We start from the raw sequence: 19,947 nt of genomic DNA, 5'->3' as shown, positions 1-19,947 counted from the left end.
TAAAGCTGCTTTTGTGGTTACTCTAGGATTGAATTTTGTAAAATTTTTAAAAGAACATGCATTCCCTACTTGTAGGTTTCAAAGATAGATATAGATGATAGCTAGGCAGGTGTGTGTGTGTTCCATGCACATTATCCAAATCCAAATGTTTGGAAAATACGTATTCCCTACTTGTTGCTATCAAAGTTTTATAAAAGAGGACATTCACATCCTCTTTTTTGTTGTTTATGTGATCTGTCAAGAACTTTCAAACGTGAGTTAAAGTCTTCTATTATGATTGCAGTTTGTCGGCTTTTTCTTCAATTTTTCACCACTTCTACTTTATATAATTTTGTTATGAAATCTGATACTTACAGACTCATAGCTAGACTCATAAGCAGCCTTTATCTTGTCCTTGGCACCATCCCTCGCCCTTCTGTCTCAACTTGGTCGGGCTCCCACGCTGTCCCACCACTGTCCCTCTGTCTCACCCTGCGCTGCTTTCCTCTGCACTGTCTGTGACAGCCTCCAGTGTGACTCACGGACCTCATCCAGATGGGTCTCGTTTAGTGATCCAATTTAGGAATTTTTTTTTTTCTTTTCTTCCTTTTTTTATCGCAGTATAGTTGACGTATATTAATTTCAGGTGTATGGCATAGTGATTCGACAGTTCTGCACATTCAGCTCTGCTCACCACCTTAAGTGTCGTCACCATGCATCCCCACACAACACTAGTACACCATTACTGAGTGTGTGCCCCATGCTCTACTTTTCATCCCCATGACTCATTTATCACTGGAAATGTGTACCTCTTCATTCCCTTTATCTACTTCACCCATCCCCCACCACTTTCCCTCTGGCAGCCACCAGTTTGTTCTCTGTATTCATGAGTCTATTTTTGTTTTTGTTTATTTGTTCATTTGTTTTGTTTTTTAGATTCCACATACTAGTGAAACCATATGGTATTTGTCTTTGTCTGACTTATGTCTTTAGCATAATATTCTCTAGGTTCATGTTGTTACAAATGGCAAGATCTCATTCTTTTTTATGACTGAGTAGTATACCATTGTGTGTATATGTGTCTGTGTTGTTTATATACACACATACATATATATATACCACATTTTCTTTATCCATTTTTTAATCTTAATTCCAATAGAGTTACCATAGTGTTATATTAGTTTCAGGGGTGCAACATAGTGATTCAGCACTTCCTTACATCACCTGGTGCTCATCACAAGTGCATCCCTGGCTCCCCATCCCCTACTTTAACCTTCTCCCCACCCACCTCCCCTCTGGTAACCATCGGTGTCTTCTCTATATTAAGAGTCTGTTTTTTGGTTTCTCTCTTTTTCCCCTTTGTTTGTTTCATTTCTTAAATTCCACATTTGAGTGAGATTATATGGTATTTGTCTTTCTCTGACTGACTTATTTCACTTACAATAATACCCTTTAGTTCCATCCACATCATTGCAAATGGCAAGATTTCATCCTTCCTATGGCTGAGTAATGTTCTACTGTATATATGAACCAATCTTCTTTATTCACTCATCAGTCAATGCACACTTGGGCTGTTTCCATAGTTTGGCTATTGTGATAATGCTGCTATAAACATCAGGGTGCATGGGAACATTTGTCTTCAACAGAAGAATTTAAAGCATTCACATATATTGTCATAGCTGATCCAAGTGATAGTAATTGTGCTTTCTGGTTCCTTTTTTCTTCATTTTTTATATTTTACTGTATTCCTCAAGTTTCTTTGCTATCTTACTTACTTTTATTCCTTTCTCTGTTGTCTGCAGAATTTTTTTAAGAATGGTATGTAGGTGAGCCCTTTTACATCTGAGACTTTTATCCTTTACATGAAAGCTAAGTTGACTAGGCAGACATCTTTGGGTCATTTTATTTTCCCCTCAAAATTCTCTAGTTACTGTCTCATTGTTTTTCTGTATAAAATATTGTGGAGAAAAAGTTTGGTGCCTGAATTAGTTATCTATTACTATGTGTAAGTTACCTCAGAACTTAGTAATTTAAAACCGTAAGCGTGGGGCGCCTGGGTGGCTCAGTCGTTAAGCGTCTGCCTTCAGCTCAGGTCATGATCCCGGAGTCCTGGGATCGAGCCCCGCATCGGGCTCCCTGCTCAGCGGGAAGCCTGCTTCTCCCCTCCCCCACTCCCCATGCTTGTGTTCCCTCTCTCGCTGTGTCTCTCTCTGTCAAAATAAATAAATAAATAAATAAATAATCTAAAAAAAAAAAAAAACCATAAGCGTTTACTGTGTCATAATTGATTTGGGTCAGGAATGACTTGGCTAGGTGGCTCTAGCTCAGGGTCCCTAATAAGGTGCAGTCAAAGTCCAGGGGATTGGCCAGGGCTTCGCTCAGCTGGTGTCTCGACTGGGCTGAGGATGTGCTTCTGCAACAGCTCACTCACCTGGCTGTTGGCTGGAGGCCTCGGTCCCTCCCTCTTGGGCTTCTGGAAGGCTGCGTGAGTGCCTTCATGTGATGGCCGTCAGCTTCCTCCCAGTGAGGACCCCAAGAGAGGGCCAGGTAGCAGCCATGATGTCTTCTGTGAGCTTATCTCGGGAGGCACACACCGTCATCTGCGTGCCGAGCTGTTGGTCATACAGGCAGACCAGTGACAGCTGAGTGTGTGAGGATTTCGTGAGAGGGTGGCACCAGGAAGCAGGAGGAATTGGGCCCACCTCGGGGGTTGCCCACCATGACACCAAAATCATTCTTCCCATTAGGTGTTGTTTTTTATATATATATATTTTGTTGCTGCTGTTGTGTTTTTCTTCTGCGTAGATTATTTTTAGAATTCTTCATTTCCTCTGAGAGTGGCATTTTCCAGCAGTACACTTTAGTACGGGGGCCTCTTTGAATTGATTGTGTGTGTGGCAGTGTGTGCGAGGGTGTGTGTGATATGTGTGACTGGTGTGGGTGCACACGCACGGGGAGTGGTGCCAAGGTAGCTGCAGAGTCCCTGGCCCTTCGGCAACCCCTTCCCTCCCACAGCAGAACGGGACTCACAGCTCCCCCACTGTGGGCCAGCAGGATGAGGGGCAGGGGAGGACAAAACTGCACCCACATCCCAGGGCTCAGCCCCGACCGGCCCCCACCCCGCCCTGCTGAGCTCCCACAGTCCCCACGTTGGCTGTCATGCGGAGTTGATGGCTCTGGACCTCTTTTCTCTGACCGTTGCCACCAACATCCTTTTGGCTTCCAGGTTCTTCGGGGCCCCTGGCTTGTCTCTCACCATCTTCTCAGCTCCATCCCAGCCCTCCCTGAATGAACCTTCCCTGAGTCAGGCACTCCCCTTCTGGCCAGTCCCCTCAGTCTGGACACTTCCGTCGCCTCATGCAGGAAGCCTGCCTGGATTCCCTGGCACACCCACTGGGCTTTGCTTTGTCTGGGCAACTGTCACGACCTTGCTGGGTCACAGCCCCTACCTCCAGGGTCATGGCCTCTTGATCTGACCATGACCTACGCTGGGGAGGCAGGGCCATGTCCTGTTCACCCCCTAACAATGCCAGGACCAGCTCCTCTCACCTTAAACTCAAGTGATACTTAAATCTGCCCCCCAAAATCCATCTACCTCCTCTCAAAAATGCATTGAGGGGCATCACCAGGAAAACAGCACCAAAGTGCCCCCATGCCTCGCTTTCCCCCAAAGGTCTCCAGGCACCACCTCTCCCCCAGTCCCCTGAGGGCCCAGCCTGCCTGCACGCCCCACTTGCAGGCCATGAGTCCCTATATTCCCCTGGGTCTGGCCTCTGCTCTGGGGACTCCAGGAAGCCGTGAGGCGTTTGTGTGAACCAAGAGTCCCACCAGGACGAGCCCTTTCTTGTCCCTCCTGGTCCCCAGCGCCCGCCCAGCCCCCCTCCCCATGCCCCAGGTCCTCTCCCCCCATCTGGTTGCCAGGCAGGCAGCCAGCAGCAGGGAACCCTCCATTCCCACAGAGATGTGTCAGGGCACGGCGACCCCCTCTGGGGAAGGACCCCCCCATCCGAGCAGGACCCTGGCACTCGCTGCCTACCAGCCCCTGAGGCCTGTCTGCATCCCAGCCCCCATCCTGCATCCCCAGGTCCTTCCCCCAGTCTGTCAGCATGGGGTCACGTGGATGGCTGGCATCCAGTGCCAAGGCCCACCCCACCCCAGCCCAGGCCTTTCTCCCCTCCCCTGGCAACCGTCCCCAGTCACCACCCGCTGAGCCCCCCATGCAGGGCTCTGTTGTCACCAGCGCCCACCACTGGCATTTCAGTTTCCGAGAATGCACCTGTCTGCTTAGCGCAGGGACGGGCCACAAACGTCTGAAACCCACCTGGAACCAAGCCCAAAGCTTGCAGTCTGTGCATCCACTGAGTGTGCATGGGACCCACTTAGGGCGAGGGAAGAGGGCGTCTCCCTGGCTGCCTCCACCATCTGGGGAGGGGGCTCTGGGGTCCCGGAGGGGCACTGGGCGCGGTCTGCAGTGGGTGTTTCTCCCTGTTGCAGGACGTCAGGGTGCATGGGTGCTGCCAAGATGCTCCGAGGCCCCTGCTCCGCCTTCCTGCTCTGGGGGCTCCTGGGGGTCCTCCGTGCCCAGCAGCAGATCATCACCCCCAGTGCCTCTGAGAGGAACAGCTGCCCAGGTAGGGGCTGTGGGGGCTGAGGCCCGGTGTGGGTAGGAAAGGGGTGCGGCGGGGCCACGGTGGGGGCAGAGCCCAGATCGCCCACATGCACAAGGCCTGGCGACGGGCTCGCACCGCAGGCCCTCCACACAGGCAGGCCCGTGATACGTCCCGTGCCCCCCCAGAGAAGGCCGACTGCCCCATCAATGTGTACTTCGTGCTGGACACCTCGGAGAGTGTCACCATGCAGTCCCCCATCGACAGCCTGCTCTACCACATGAGACAGTTCGTGCGCCAGTTCATCAGCCAGCTGCAGGATGAGACCTACCTGGAGCAGGTAGCCCTGAGCTGGCGCTACGGAGGCCTGCACTTCTCCGACGTGGTGAAGGTGTTCAGCCCGCCGGACAGCGACCGGGCCTCCTTCACCAAGAGCCTGGAGAACATCGTTTCCATCCGGAAGGGCACCTTCACCGACTGTGCGCTGGCCAACATGACCCAGGAGATCCGGCAGCTCAAGGGCAAGGGTGGGGTCCACTTCGCGGTGGTTATCACCGACGGCTACGTCACTGGCAGCCCGTGCGGGGGCATCAAGCTGCGGGCTGAGCGGGCCCGCGAGGAGGGCATCCGGATCTTCACCGTGGCCCCCGACCAGAACCCGAACGAGCAGGGTCTGCGGGACATGGCCAGCATGCCCCTTGAGCTCTACCGTAACAACTATGCCACTGTGCGTCCTGACTTGGAGATCGACCAAGACACCATCAACCGCATCATCAAGGTCATGGTGAGCCGCCCCCGGGGCCACGCCCTGCCCACTGGGCACCAGGAGTGGAGGGTGGAGGCCAGAGCCCTGGGGCCCGCTCCCCCACTACGGCAGTGGGCAGTGTCCTGCTCTGGGCCTCAGTTTACCCCTTTGTGAGGGTAAGCCTGGGCATTCTCACCCAAATCTCCGGCTCCGGCTAAGTAGCATTTCTTGGTCTCTTCTGCAGAAACATGAAGCCTATGGAGAGGTGAGAGGCGTTTTCCGGTCCTGCCACCCTGGCTGGGTGCTGCCCGCTGGGCCTCTGAGGCACTCACCCCGCAGAGATGATCACTGCACCAGCCACCCCGCTGCTCCCTGGGTCTAGGACAAACGGGAGGAGGCCAGGGAGCAAGACCCTTCTGCTCCATGTCGGGCCTGAGAGCCTGCGTTTGGATGAAGGGCTCCCAGCCAAAACCAGGCTCTTTAAACCCAGGGGTCGGCGTTAGGGTTGCTCACCCAGCACACACCAAGTGGATGAGGGGCGAGGCTCGGGGTCACCTTCCAAGCTCCGGGCCAAGAGGACAGGGACGGTGGCACCCAGCTCGGGACTTCAGCTCAGGGCCCCTCGCATCCCCCCGTCCCTGTGCGTCCCCGGCCCCAGCTCTTCCCACTCAGCGAGGCTCCTACAAAGGCGCCCTTTTCTGGCACGGCTGCTCACACACGAGCATTCGTGGGGCCTGGCCGAGGGCTCTTCCATCCTTCCTGCATTCGGCCATTGTGTAACCTTGGTTCTCCCAGACTCGGCCAGAGTGCCTGAGGGCTCGGGGGCCTCCTGGGCACCTCCCAAGTCTGCTCCTCCATCCAGCCCCGTGCTCCCGATGGCCCACCGCCCAGGGGTCCTCGGCCCCCCACCTGGGGCTCTTCGCGCCCACTTCCTCTACACCACTTGCTTCTCATTTCAGTGCTACAAGGTGAGCTGTCTGGAGATCCCCGGGCCCCCCGGCCCCAAGGGCTACCGCGGACAGAAGGTAAGCCGCCCAGACTGCCCACGGGGTCAGTTGCCAGGAAGCCCCAACCTCTCTTCAGCTCCAGACGTGGGGCCACGTGCCCCTGGAATGACCTCAGTCCTTCTGATCCTGGATGAACTAAAATTCAGTTTTTATCTCCCTCCTAAATGGCATTTTGAGAAAAGCAGGGGTGCTTTTTTATTATTAGCTTTGCCCATTGCAGCGCCCTGGTAAAGCAAGGAAGCTCGTGCAGGAAACCTGAAACAGGCGTCTGCTAATCCATCAGGAGCACCCACTTCTTACAAACTCACTACCAGGGTGCCTGACCGACCAGTAGTTCTGGTCAGAGGCCGAACGTGAAGGCAGAGGAGGGAAGGGACCTCTGGGAAGACGAGCCCGTCTGGAGGTTATCCCTACGCAGCTTCCTGTTCCCTCTTTCTAAATCTGGAAGGAGCCGTCTAGACCAGTGGGACTGTAGACGCCCACCCGCCGGGTCACCAGCCGGATGCTGCTGCGCGCCCAGTCCTCTGTGGCTCTGCCACCTGCCACGGCCCAGGCGTGGAGGTGCCCACGGAGGCAGCTTCGCTGCAGTGGCCCTCCCATGGGGGGAGGGGCGCCCACGGCAGCATCTGAGGGGCCATGGAGGAGCCCCCAAAGCAGGACACACACCAGTTCAGAAGCCTCTGCCCGCCTGCCTGCTTCCTGCCTTAGTTTACCCCTTTTTCCATGATCTGCGTTTAGGGCGCCAAGGGCAACATGGGCGAGCCAGGAGAGCCCGGGCAGAAGGGACGACAGGTGAGTGCCCTCTGCACCCCTGCCCCATTGGCCCCGAGTCCCCAGGACTGGGGTTCAGCCGCGGCTCTTCGTTCTTCCACAGGGAGACCCAGGCATCGAAGGCCCCATTGGATTCCCAGGACCCAAGGCAAGTCACTGCCAGCCCTGCCCCCCGTGGCTGAGGGGGGTGCGGGGGACAAGCCAAGGGCTGCCTGGGCCAGGTGGGGCTGGCCCACAGGGTCAGGGTGTCTCCGGCCCGCCCGCCCCCTTCACCCCCAACGCGAGAAGCCAAGAGCCTCAATATCCTGAATGCTGTCCCTGAACCGAGCCCCCCGCCGAGTCCTGGTCATGCCTCTCCCCGGAGGCTGGCCACCAGCCCTGCTGTCCCCCGAGCCGGTGGGCATCGCAGTAACGCTGCTCTTCCTTCCTTCCAACCTCAGGGTGTTCCTGGTTTCAAAGGAGAGAAGGTGAGACTGTGACGTGGCCATGGCGCCAGCTCGGCACCAGCCCCCAGTCTGCGTCCGTCAGCGAGTCCGTGGCCCTGATTGGGGCGCAGGCGTCCTGCGGGGGGGCGGCCCTCTCTGGGGTCCTTCTGGCCTCTTGCTCGGCCCGAGGCAGACCTGGGCCCTGAGGCAGTGGTGTCTGGGACGCCGAGCTAACCGGCCTCGCTTTCCTCCTGCACAGGGTGAATTTGGAGCTGAGGGCCGGAAGGTAAGCGGGCCGTGTGGGCCGGCGGGCAGGGCACCCACCTTCCTGCTGCTCCATGGGTTGACGATTACACCTCTCCCTCCAGGGGGCCCCTGGCCTGGCCGGCAAGAACGGGACCGATGGACAGAAGGTAGAGTGCGTCTCGGGCCCCCTCCCCGGGCCGGGTGCACGTCAGCATTTCTGACGTAGGAGTGAGCAGAGCCTCCCCGAGACCCTTGGGTCCTAACCTGGGGTCCCTGGGCCCCCCTGGCCCCTGCCCACAGCCTGTGGCTGGACGGCCCCCACTGGCACCTAGCCAGGGACGCAGGACAAATAAGAGCATGGCAAGAGCCAGAGTGGACATTTGCTTCTGAGGACGAGCTCGCAGGAATTCCCCAGCCTGGCCTGACTGGCAGGCCACCCGCATGCTGCAGCTGCATCCCAAGGACTCCCTGCCACCCACAGAGAGGCCGCCATACTGTCCAGGCCCTGAAACACACAGCTGGGTGCCCGCTGGGTGTGAAGCGGAGGGGACTGCCCTGCATATTCGCCCATCATTGGTGCACGACCCTGACCCACCCTCTGCCCCCCTCTTCTCCTCCAGGGCAAGCTGGGGCGCATCGGGCCTCCGGGCTGCAAGGGAGACCCAGGGAGTCGGGTAAGGCTAGCTGGTGCTCCTCCTCGGGTTCAACCCCAGCTCCGGGGGACACAGGGTCGTGGCGGGGGGGGGGCAGAGTGGCGGCCAGCCCCTCGAGCTGCAGCAAGGAAGCTGGGAGTCACTTGGAGTGGACCCTTCCTTCAGCCTCTCCCTGCCCTCCCTGACCCCCACCCAGGGTTCAGCCAGAGCTGTGGTCTCACGATGAGGAAATACTCTCGGGGGCTTCTGGGGCAGGTCGGGGGCAGTGCCCCTGGGAGTCCTGACGGTGGGTTCTGGAAGCCCAGACCCAGGCGGAGCCTCAGTCCAGATGAGGCTTCTGCTCATCTGGACTCCTGGGGAAAGCCCAGCACGGCCCTGTCACCCTGTCTTGCAGGGCCCCGATGGATACGCAGGGGAAGCCGGCAACCCTGGGGAGCAAGGGGACCAGGGCATCAAGGTAGGCTGCCTGGCCAAGGTGATGGGCCTTTGAGGGCAGGGCCAGGCCTCTGGGGGGGAGGGGGCTGTGCAGGGGGCAGCCTGGCCAAGAAGCCCGGCAAACTGGCGCTCGGGGTAGGAGGCCTAGGAGTGCCCTGCCTGAGGGGTCGTGGCGCTCACGCCCGGGGGCGTGGGGTGCCTTGCCCGGAAAGGCCAGTGTGTGGCTAGCTCAGGACTATGTGTCCGGTCAGGGGCTCTGCAGTGCCTGAGTGGCCCCAGCAGCCAAGCCACCGTCCACCCAGGCCTCGCAGGCCCCTTTGCCAAGCTCTCGGGTGCCCTGGCTGTTCTGCATCCACGGTCCTGGCTGCCCGGGCCTCTGGAGGAGCAGGCATGGCCGCCCTTCCCAAGAAGGCAGCCCCCTCGGACGGGGCACCTATGGGACAGATTGACCTGTGCAGCCGCACGGGCCTGTTGCCAACGTCTCAGGGACACAAGCCTGATTTCTCCAACCTTTCCAGGGAGATGCTGGTCGCCCAGGACGCAGAGGACCCCCAGGAGACAGCGGGGCCAAAGGAAGCAAGGCAAGTGCCCCCGGCCACACACCAGCCGTGCCCGCTGACCCAGACGGGGGAGGGGCAGTAAGGGGCGTGGGCACCCTCGCCAGGCCCTCCGGCCCTGCTGCTGGGCGACCTGAGGCAGATCTGCTCCCACCCAGCGGTGGCCGGGCTGGGGGCGAAGGCGCTCCGCAGGGCCCTCCCCTGTGGGGCCGACGTGGCTCTTCTCTGCAGGGTTACCAAGGCAACGACGGATCCCCGGGAAGTCCCGGTGTGAAAGGAGCCAAGGGTGGACCTGGGCCCCGAGGACCCAAAGGCGAGCCTGTGAGTTCATGCTCTGTCCCGCTGCTGGCGCCTGGGGCCCAGAGCTCAGTGGCTGCTGGCCAGGGTGGGCTGTCCCCTCCGGCCCCGGCCTGCCTGCCTCGCCCCTCCTGCAGACCCTGCTCTGGCACCACCGGTGAAGCATTCAGGGTAGGGCAGAACCCCTGCTGGCCAGGGCCGGGCTCGGCTGCAACCCTGCCTGGGAACTACTTCGTGTCCCCACGTCACCTGTCCCCTTGTGGCTCATGGCAGGGCTGGACGTCAAAGGGGAAATATCCCGAGGCCTGGCCTGGAAGTGGACCGAGTGACCATGCTGAGAGCCGGTCCAAGCTGGGCCCCAGTCACATCAACTAAAACTCCTAATTGACCCGGTCTTACACGCTGACCGGAGCCCCTCATCTCCCAAATCCTTGACTGCAACTAGTCTTACCCGACAGAGGACCAGGCCCCTCCCCCAAAGCCCGAGTGAGGAGAGCAGAGCAGGGGGTCCCCACATGGGCCCACCATCAGGCCCCGCACCTACATACCTGTTCTCTGCAGGGGCGCAGGGGGGACCCAGGAGCCAAGGGCAGCCCAGGCAGCAACGGCCCCAAGGGTGAGAAGGTGAGTGGCTGAGAGGGAGAGCCGTTGGCCATGGCTGCTTCTGCACCAGGGTCTCACCAAGGGGTCGACAGGGCCCTGGGACAAGGGACAAGCAACAATCCCCCCACCACGGTCCACCCAGGAAAACAAAAGTGACCCCAGGGGCACCTGGGTGGCTGAGTTGGTGAAGCGTCTGCCTTCCGCTCAGGTCATGATCCCAGGGTCCAGGGGTAGAGCCCCACGCCAGGTTCCCTGCTCAGTGGGAAGTCTGCTTCTCCCTCTGCCCCTCCGCTTGCTTGTGCTCTCTCTCACTCTTGCTCTCGCTCAAATAAATAAAAATCTTAAAAAAAAAAAAAGTGACCCCTGGTACCCAGCCGCCTGCGGGAGCAGAGGCACCCCCTGTGGGTTCTCAGAAAGCAGGAGGCAGACAGGTGACCCCCGTCCACGCTCCCTGCCGAGGGGCAGGGGCAGGGTAAGGCCCGCTTCATGAGTGCCATGCACAGCTCCACCCAGCAGCTTCCCACTGTAGACACACCAGACCTGTAGCTGACTCAGGACGTCTTTGCGGCAAATCAGAGGACTGACAGTTCCCTGCAAGATGTGGGTCAAGGGCTTGAAGGAGGGGCTTCCCCTCCGGGAAATGGGTGGCAGTCCCTTTCCTGGGGCATGAGACTCAGTGGGCAGGGCTGAGTTCCAGTATCACCCTCTCTAGGGAGTTAAATGATCCCCTCCCCTCCACTCCCTCCACATGCCCAAGACTGACTCGTCTTCTCTGCTCACAGGGAGACCCTGGCCCTGAGGGTCCCCGGGGTCTGGCTGGGGAGGTTGGCAACAAAGGAGCCAAGGTAAGTGAGGCCACTCGTCCTCCTGGGGCAGGCACCCAGCTCCCCGGTTGTGGGGGGTAACTGGGACCCCCTGCCCCCACCCACCCAGCAGGGGCACCCCCCCATTCCCGCATAATTGGCAGTGATTGACAGAGGGATGTCCTTTCTTTCCAGGGAGACCGAGGCTTGCCTGGACCCAGAGGCCCTCAGGGGGCTCTGGGCGAGCCCGGGAATAAGGTCAGTAGCAGGACACCTGGGAGGGCCCCGTGGCTCTGGGGCTCGGGCCCCTCGCTGCCCTTCAATCTCACATAGTGCTGCTTGGGTCTCCTGTTCTCAGGACATGGTCCCCATGACACGCTTGGGCAGAAGCATGGGGGGGACCGTACCTCCCACGGTCGTCCTGCCCTGAGGGGTCCAGCTATATCAGGCAGGTGGCAGCGAGGGGGAGGCAGGGTGCGGGGCCTGGGAGCCAAGATGGGGCACCTGAAAGAAGTGAACCCCGGCTGCCCGGTCCCCATAGGGCAGCAGGGGAGAAGGGTAGTGTTGCTGGACGTGGTCAGTCCTTACCTGTGCCGACTCCATGTTCTCTCTGCCCTCAGGGATCTCGGGGAGACCCCGGTGACGCTGGTCCCCGTGGAGAGTCAGGACAGCCTGGTCCCAAGGTACATCCCCTACCCCGCTGGGCAAGACTGGCCGCAGGGAGGCTGAGCCCCTTCTCAGCTCCCGAGCAAGGCTGCCAGGAGCATGCCGGGCCAGCCCCTTTGGCGTGGGGGACCTGCGGGGGCCGGGCAGCCCCTCCTGTGTCTCCCTCGGGGGGAGCACGTCCCGAGGCTGGGACTGCACACACAGCCCCCCAGACCAACAGCCCAGCCCCGTCCGTCCTCATCCTCAGCCGAATGCCAGCTCAGCCTCTTCCTTTCCCACTGGACCCTCGCTGACCAGCCTCCTTTCCCACAGGGAGACCCCGGCAGGCCTGGATTTAGCTACCCAGGACCCCGAGGAACACCCGTAAGTCCTGGCAGGGGCCGGGGGGCCCTGGGAGGCCCTGAAGCTTCCCACTAGTTCCTGCGAGGGCCTCCCTCCTGGGGGTCGAGGCGAGGGTGAGTGGGCCTGGGGGTCACTCGTCTGTGGCAGAGACCCCCAGGATCCTATTGTCCCAGACACAGGGCAGGTGGTGTAGCCTTCACCCATGGCGCTCACGGCTTCACACAGATTGTGTAACTGAGGCCACCCTAAGGGGGCAGGAGGGGGCTTCCAGAGATCTCGGGGTCCCCAGGAGAGCCAGCCTCCCGCCCCAGGGACAGCCCTTCGGGTTCTGTGCTGAGTTACGGTGACCTGTGCTTGCTTCCCAGGGAGAGAAAGGCGAGGCTGGCCCACCCGGCCCTGAGGTACGTATGTATACGGGCCTCCTCCGCACCCACCGCGGGGCGGCCTGCACGCCCCTCAGCTCACACTCGGCCCCAGCGAGCTTCCTGTGCTGCGCTCTGAGCGCGCTCGCCACTCTCGAGCCGAAAACCCCGCCTCTCCCGAAACGCGGCCTGTAACCCACCCAACCGCCAGGCACAGGCCATTCTGACAAGAGCACGCCCGTTCCCATGGCAGACCCCCCGGAGGTCTTGGCTGGGGGAGGGGGGCCATGCCGAGCTCCCCACCCCGGGCTGACGTGTTCTGTGTCTCAGGGGGGCAGAGGTGACTTTGGTCCCAAAGGAGAGCCCGGGAGGAAAGGCGAGAAGGGCGAGCCTGTGAGTACCCCGGGCCGGGGGCACAGGGGAGCCGCGGGGGGGGAGGGGGCACACACCCAAGGTTGAAGGCACCGCCCACTTGCCCTTCTCGCTCCTCAGGCAGATCCCGGTCCCCCTGGTGAGCCCGGCCCTCGGGGGCCGAGAGGATCCCCAGGACCCGAGGTAGGTCAGCTGCTGGTGCCTCCAGCCCTCAGGTCACAGCCCTGGGCCACCCCGAACCTCAGGGTCATGCCAGTGCACAGGGTGTGGGGGGCTGCCCAGCCTCAGCCCAGACCCAGGCCACTTCCCACTGTCACCCTTCCTCCTCCAGGGAGAGCCCGGCCCCCCTGGAGACCCCGGCCTCACGGTAAGTGTCAGGCAGGGATGGAATCCGCGTTCCCCTCCCTCCTAAAATGGGAAAGTAAGGGCAGCAGGGGTGAGGCCAGAGGTCAGCAGGAGCTTGCTTGAAGACTTCCCAGGAGCCCCTTCTCGGCCCCTCCAAGGAACTCGCTTTCTCGGGCCGGGACTGACGCCCCTATGTTGCAGGAGTGCGATGTCATGACCTACGTGAGGGAGACGTGCGGGTGTTGCGGTGAGTCTCGGCCCCCACGTGGCGGAGGAGCTAGGACCCTAGTGTCCTTGGAGGGCTCTGGTCCGGGGGTCAGGGTCATCCGCCTGGGTCACGCCCTCCCGCTCGTGCACCTGGCTGTGGGCCTCGGGCCTGTGTCCCAGGGCCCGGGGTCAGTGAACACAGCCACCTGACCACCCCCCCCCCGCCGCTGACCCTGCCCCTCCCGGCAGACTGTGAGAAGCGGTGCGGGGCCCTGGACGTGGTGTTCGTCATCGACAGCTCCGAGAGCATTGGCTACACCAACTTCACCCTGGAGAAGAACTTCGTCATCAACGTGGTCAACAGGCTGGGGGCCATTGCCAAGGACCCCAAGTCAGAGACGGGTCAGCCGTGCCTGCCGTGGGGCGAGGGGAGCTGGGAGGCCCCACGCACCGGCAGGGAGGGAGGCCGGGCGGGCGGGAGGCGGTGGACAGACAGACATCCAGGGGATGGCGTCAGCTTTGCCCAGAGCCGCTGAGGCCCCGCTCGAGGGGGGCGGGCCGTGCAGAGTGGGGCAGCGGGCGGCACTAACACCCGGCCCGGCCACCGCAGGGACCCGCGTGGGTGTGGTGCAGTACAGCCACGAGGGCACCTTTGAGGCCATCCAGCTGGACGATGAGCGCATCGACTCGCTATCCAGCTTCAAGGAGGCCGTCAAGAACCTGGAGTGGATCGCCGGCGGCACCTGGACGCCCTCAGCCCTCAAGTTCGCCTACAACCAGCTCATCAAGGAGAGCCGGCGCCAGAAGACCCGCGTGTTTGCGGTGGTCATCACGGACGGCCGCCACGACCCCCGGGACGACGACCTCAACCTGCGGGCGCTGTGCAACCACGATGTCACGGTGACAGCCATCGGCATTGGGGACATGTTCCACGAGGGGCACGAGAGCGAGAACCTCTACTCCATCGCATGCGACAAGCCGCAGCAGGTGCGAAACATGACCCTCTTCTCTGATCTGGTGGCCGAGAAGTTCATCGACGACATGGAGGACGTCCTGTGCCCAGGTGAGCGGCGGCCTGCCCAGCCCGGGTCCGTGCCAGGGGAAGGAGGACGTGCGGCGGGGCGGAAGTGGCCGGGACTTCCAAGGGCCCGGCCGGTGGCCACTGACTGGGACGCCTGGCCTCTTTCCTTGCTCCTAGACCCTCAGATCGTGTGCCCGGACCTTCCCTGCCAAACAGGTAACTCGGGTGCTGCCGAGCCCCCCACCCCAGACTCACAAGCGGCCCAGGGCTGGGGAGGAGGGGCTGCTGCGGGAGCCCTCCCTGGCAAGAAACCTTCAGATGGGTGACTCAGCCCCAGGACCCTGGCACGTCTGAGAGGGGGCTGGGGGTGAGGTTTGACGTCTTGAGCCCTTCAGCCCGCCCACCCAGCTCGCACACTCGTTGGGGGGGGGCTCCCGTCCAGGCCTGCATGTTTCTGGCGGGCCCTGGTCTGAAATGCAGGCTCACAGCCTCAGCATCTTGTGGTCCCCCACCACCACCACTGCCCCCGGAGGGACAGACACCCCAGAACCGTCTCAGCCCCCACAGGCAGGAGCCCCAGACGCAGTAAACAAAGTGGCCGATTTCAACCGCCCAGGAGGTGCGAGCAGCAGTGGCCACACAGCCTCAGGCTGATGCGCTGTCCCCCTCCCCCCGACGGCCCTGAGCTCCTGCTTCAGGAAGCGGACACCGGCTTGGGTCGGGGGGCCCAGGCCCCTTGCCTGACACGGCTGCAGTGCTGGGGACATGCAGAAGCTGTCCCAGGGGGCTTGCAGGGCCAGGGAAGGGGCAGGACGCCCGCAGAAGTGCCTGGGTGAGCCGGGAGCCGAGACGTCCCCTTGGTGCACCTCCCCGCCAGCCGGGGGCCCGGAACCAGCACCAGGCCCTCCGGCTGGGACGTGGGCAGCAGGCCCGTACCCTCTCAGGAGCTGGTGTGGCGGGGGCCGCCGAAGCGGGCAGGCTGGGCTGTGCTGGCAGATCCCACAGAGGACACAGATAAGAAACGCGGGGCCCGCGTCCACCCCCTGCTCTGCCGGGCGAAGTCAGCATTTCCTGGGCTTGCGTGCGTACTCCTCATGGGGCGTCAGGTGGGCCCGCTGGGCAGGTCCGAAGGCACAGAGGCGGCCCGAGGGAAGGAACTGTGTTGAGCTGGGTCAGGCAGAGAGCTTCCCAGAAAGAGGTCATCACAGTGGTACGCTGTGTACCACTGTGTGGCTGCCTGTGAGCTCTGGGCTTCACTCTGGGGACCTCTGGGGGCCTGGGGTCCCTCGAGTCCACTGGGGACAGCTGTACACAGTGCCCAGAGCTGCCCAAACCCCAGGTGCCAGCCTCAGAGCTGGGCCAGTGCGGTCTCTGCCAGAGGCCACCTGGAGCGGCCAAGCACCCCACGGGCTGTACCTCTGCTTGTCCCGCAGGGTCCCCCAGTCATCCTGCAGTGGGCCCCACAGTCAGGTTGGCCCCTCGAGGGCAGACTCCAGACCCCGAGCCCTGGTGTCCGGGCCCAGTAGGGACCCGGCATCCTCGCCCCGATCTTGGCAGGGAAGCTTCCAGTTTCTCACCACTGAGTTCGAAGTGAGCCGAGGTTCTTTTTACCGATGCGCCTTGTCAAGTTGAGATGGTCCCCTCTGCTCCTAGTTACTGAGGACTTCATCCTGAGTGAGTGTGGGGCTTTGTCGCAGGCTGCTTCGGCAGTTTTCCTTCTTTGCCGTGTTGATGCGATGGATGACGTTGATTTTTAGATGGTGAGCCAACCTTGCCGGCCCGGGATTAACCCCCTTTGGTTGCCGTGTATAAATCGTTTTATGTGTGTTAGGTTTGGTTTGCTAATATTCTGCTGAGGACGTCTGCATCTGTGTTCATGAGGGCTATCCGGCCACAGCTCCCTTTCTTGTGATGTCTCCGTGTGGTTTTGCTGTTGGTGGGATGGTGACCTTGCTTCCCCTGAGCCTCCAAGACCCAACAGTGGGAGGGCGTGGCCCCCTAGGAGGCCCTTCTTCTCCTCCTCCCAGTTATCTTCTCTGCTGAACTCACAAGCTTATCCTTTAAAGTGATGAAAATTTCCAAGTGTCGTAGACGTTGTGACCAGAGAGGAAGAAAGCAGAGGTCTCTGGGGGATGAGATCTTACAAACCTGGCACACCAGGGGGTGGGTGTGCTGTTCAGCATTTCGAGGCCGCAGACAGGGGGCTGGGTGGATGCTGCTGGCTGGGACATGACACTGACCTTGTGGGCCATATGGCCCCGTCCACCCAGAGGCCCACCTTCCTAGGCTTGGACCCGGCCAGGGGGCAGCTTGCTCGATTGGGTCAGAGCCATGAGGGTTTCCGGGAGCAACAGAGCTGGCCAGGGGCTGAGGCGGCAAAGACAGCTGGTTCTGGAGAGCTGCCGCAGGAGGGAGGGGCCCCAGCATGACCCGAGCCCTGCTTCCCTGGGACAGACGCTGGAGACTCTCCGGGGCCGGGTGTGCAGAGGAGAGGCTCAGAGGGCGCTGTGTGTGCCGGGGTGGGGGGCCCGTGTGACCAGGTCACCTGGGTTGGCTACCTGGCACCTCCCGGAGGAGAAAGAAACTCCCGGACCCCTAGGACAGAGGCCGTGATGCACTCGGAGCAAGGCGCCCACGGGGTCGGGCCCTGACCTCCCAGGGGGGCCGGGAGGGAGAGCGGAGCCCTGAGTGTATGCGGCCCGGCCGCTCCCGGGTCCTCGAGGGGACAGTTCTGGGCGGTGGGCGATGGGCATCTCGAAGTGCAGAGGATTTAGAATTGCAAGCTTTCTGGAAGCTGTTCTGAGGGGGGTCCAGGGACACAGCCTTGAGTGGCTAGAAGCCGCCCCCGAGACTGGTCAAGTCTCAGTGCCACCATTTGTGCCAAGAGTCTTGTGGGGACCCCAAAGGTGCTTCTACTCCCCGTCTCCTCAGCAACGTGCTTTGCTGCTGGCTCCCCAAGCTGCTATGAGCTCAGGCACCCGCGTGCTGACATGGGGGCGCTGTAGCCCCCCCCCAGCCTCCTCATCCAACCCCCTTGCTGAGCCTAACACCCATTCCTCGCTTTGGTCCTAAGTCATCCCGGAGGAGAGAGGCCCTCGGCTCTCAGTACACTCAGCCCAGGAGGGCGGCTGGAGGCCCACTCACGCCAACTTAGTCCCTTAAAGCCTTCTCTGGATGCCCCTGCAGATGGACCGCGGCCTGGCGGCGAGCCCCCGGTCACCTTCCTCCGCACGGAAGAGGGCCCGGATGCCTCCTTCCCCAGGACCATCCCCCTGATCCAACAGTTGCTAAACGCCACGGAGTTCACGCAGGACCCGGCCGCCTACTCCAGGCTGGTGGCCGTGATGGTCTACACCGCCGAGCGAGCCAAATTCGCCACGGGAGGCGAGCGGCAGGACTGGATGGAACTGTTCATTGACACATTTAAGCTGGTGCACAGGGACATCGTGGGGGACCCTGAGACCGTGCTGGCGCTCTGCTAAGCCACAGAGGCTGCCCGCATGCAGGGCTGGCCAGAGCTGCCCCCACCCAGCCCTCTTAGCTCCCTGGGGCAGCCTACCGCACAAGAAGGGGCTTAAAACAACAGAAATCTATCCTCTCTCAGTCTGGAGGCCGAAAACCCAAGATCCAGGTGTGGCAGAGCCACGCTTTCTCCGGGGGCTCAGGGAGGACCCTTCTTGTCTCCTCCAGCCCCTGTCTCTGCCTCTGTGGTCACGTAGCCCATACTTTTTGGAGACTGACCCCCCTGCCTTCCTCTTATAAGGACCTTGTGGTGGCACTTGGGGCCCACTGGAGAATCCAGAGTAGTCCCAAGCTCATAATTTAATTCCACATGCAATCTTTTTTGCACATAAGGTCATATTCACAGTCTCCAGGACTAGGACATGGGCATCTTTGGGGGAGACATTACTTGGCCAGAAAAGAGAGAAGAGCAAAGCCTCATAATCCCTCGATTCCCCTGCAGCCTCCGTGCCTCCTGCCACCCCTTATGCATTTTTCTCGGCCTCCCTGGTTGGTGCATTGAGGAAAACTGCCCCCCAAGCCAGCCGCCCCCCCACCTGTGTCTCTGCTGGTGGTGACTTGGGAGCACAGGGGCACCCAGACTGCTTGCTAGACCTTTTCAGCAAGTTCTGGCCACGTGGATTTAAAGCAGAAGCTGCTTTTCATCTGCACAGCCACCAAAATAAGCTACATCATTAATATAAGCTCCAAAAAAAAAAAAAAAATCCTGCCTGCCAGAAATAGCTGTTCCATCTGCGGGTAGCCTGGCGCCCACACCGCGAGGCGACACACCCAGGGAGCGACCTTCAGGTGCTGTGAGCACATCTTAAACATTCTATAAAAGCTGAAAAAGAGTGTGAACGCATTGCTGTGGTCACGTGATGTGCTGGGGTGACATGCCGTGGCTGGGGACTGTCTGGAGCGGGCACCTGTGTAGCTGGGGGATGCTGCCTGCAGGACTGCCCCAAGGCTGGGACCTGGGCTGAGGCCCTGCCCATCGGTGCCAGGAGTCAGGACCTCCTCCTTGATGGGATCCCCGCACTCCTGGCCCCAGGGGTCAGCATGCCTGGACCCACATCCCAGAGTGGGGCTCGCAGGGCTGAGAAACTGGATGCAAGCAGGAGGACCAGCTCTGTCCTCCCCCAGCCCCAGCTGTGGTTGAGGTGAAGTCTCCAGCAAGGCCACGGCAGAGGGGCCTGGCTGTGTGTCTGCGGAGGGTGGACCATGTCCCACATATGCAAAGAGTGGGTTTTCGGCCTGTGCTGGGGTGCCCACATCCCCCAGAGGCTTGGCCTCAGCCTTGGCCGCAGCCTCGCCCCCAATGCTGTCCGGCAAGCCCAGGGCTGGTGCCCACCCAGATGGGAGCAGGGCTCTCTGCAGGTAATAGTGAGTCACTGGAGAGGCTGCAGGGGCCTGCCACCCAGGGCTCACTGCCTACCAGAGAGATGTCCAGGCCCAGAGGACACAGGCTCCTTTCTCCGCTGCTCCCAAAGCTGGGAGAGACGTGGCCCAGCCAGCATTGGGCAGCTCTGGGACAACAGCGGGTCGTGGCAGATGTGGGTCCTTGCATCCTGGGGTCTTCAGGGCTGGAGGTCTTTATGAGATCTTTTTTGTCAATTACAAATGCAAAGACAGCCTCCCTGATCCTCTCTCCCACCCCTACTGTGGCCTGAGGCCCTTTTGGGGTCCCCTTCCTGCCCCAGAAGGGCCTGGAGGAGGCCACTGAGCAGAGATGGTGCTTGGAGGGTGGAAATAAACCCCTGAGTCCTCAGGTTTGGGGACATTTCCTGGTGGAGGCAAAACCAGCAAAGACAGTGACAGGTTCCAGAAGATGGGGCCCACCCCGGCCCACGGTGGTGAGGGCTCCCGGTCATGCGTGCCTTTGGAGGCAACCCCACAACCCCGGTGGTCCTCAGGGCTCCAGTGGGAGGGGTGTGTGCAGAGATGGGTGCAGGGCATGGCCAGGGCCAGGAAACAGACTGTGCCAGGGCCTGGAGTGGCCA

At 60.9% G+C, this 19,947-nt stretch overlaps 1 protein-coding gene across 4 annotated transcripts in view; it reads left to right on the top strand.

Annotated features, from left to right (window-relative positions):
• Positions 1-19,947, top strand: part of COL6A2 (collagen type VI alpha 2 chain) — a 32,731-nt gene that overhangs the window by 11,481 nt on the left and 1,303 nt on the right. Inside the window, exons 2-28 of one of the 4 annotated variants that reach the window (XM_064577713.1) lie at positions 4,474-4,610; positions 4,730-5,370; positions 5,576-5,596; positions 6,291-6,356; positions 7,077-7,130; positions 7,213-7,257; positions 7,550-7,576; positions 7,794-7,820; positions 7,903-7,947; positions 8,401-8,454; positions 8,828-8,890; positions 9,387-9,449; positions 9,657-9,746; positions 10,284-10,346; positions 11,108-11,170; positions 11,324-11,386; positions 11,749-11,811; positions 12,107-12,157; positions 12,502-12,537; positions 12,829-12,891; positions 12,991-13,053; positions 13,202-13,237; positions 13,417-13,462; positions 13,672-13,824; positions 14,033-14,485; positions 14,621-14,659; positions 17,630-18,805. In XM_064577713.1, coding sequence (XP_064433783.1) covers positions 4,487-4,610; positions 4,730-5,370; positions 5,576-5,596; positions 6,291-6,356; positions 7,077-7,130; positions 7,213-7,257; positions 7,550-7,576; positions 7,794-7,820; positions 7,903-7,947; positions 8,401-8,454; positions 8,828-8,890; positions 9,387-9,449; positions 9,657-9,746; positions 10,284-10,346; positions 11,108-11,170; positions 11,324-11,386; positions 11,749-11,811; positions 12,107-12,157; positions 12,502-12,537; positions 12,829-12,891; positions 12,991-13,053; positions 13,202-13,237; positions 13,417-13,462; positions 13,672-13,824; positions 14,033-14,485; positions 14,621-14,659; positions 17,630-17,925 — 2,808 coding nt within the window. In that variant the 5' untranslated portion in view covers positions 4,474-4,486 and the 3' untranslated portion in view covers positions 17,926-18,805. Of the gene's footprint in view, positions 1-4,473; positions 4,611-4,729; positions 5,371-5,575; positions 5,597-6,290; positions 6,357-7,076; positions 7,131-7,212; positions 7,258-7,549; positions 7,577-7,793; positions 7,821-7,902; positions 7,948-8,400; positions 8,455-8,827; positions 8,891-9,386; positions 9,450-9,656; positions 9,747-10,283; positions 10,347-11,107; positions 11,171-11,323; positions 11,387-11,748; positions 11,812-12,106; positions 12,158-12,501; positions 12,538-12,828; positions 12,892-12,990; positions 13,054-13,201; positions 13,238-13,416; positions 13,463-13,671; positions 13,825-14,032; positions 14,486-14,620; positions 14,660-17,629; positions 18,806-19,947 lie in introns of those variants that run through there. The other 3 variants (XM_045902320.3, XM_064577704.1, XM_045902318.3) reach the window with 3 other exon arrangements.

This window comes from Mirounga angustirostris, unplaced genomic scaffold, assembly GCF_029215605.1.
Source record: "Mirounga angustirostris isolate CCGP_5_RB_7025 unplaced genomic scaffold, mMirAng1.0.hap1 SCAF_1, whole genome shotgun sequence".
NCBI classification, from domain to species: Eukaryota; Metazoa; Chordata; class Mammalia; order Carnivora; family Phocidae; genus Mirounga; species Mirounga angustirostris.
The sequence above is the reverse complement of the archived record's forward strand: the minus strand, read 5'-3'. Positions and strand labels throughout refer to the sequence as shown.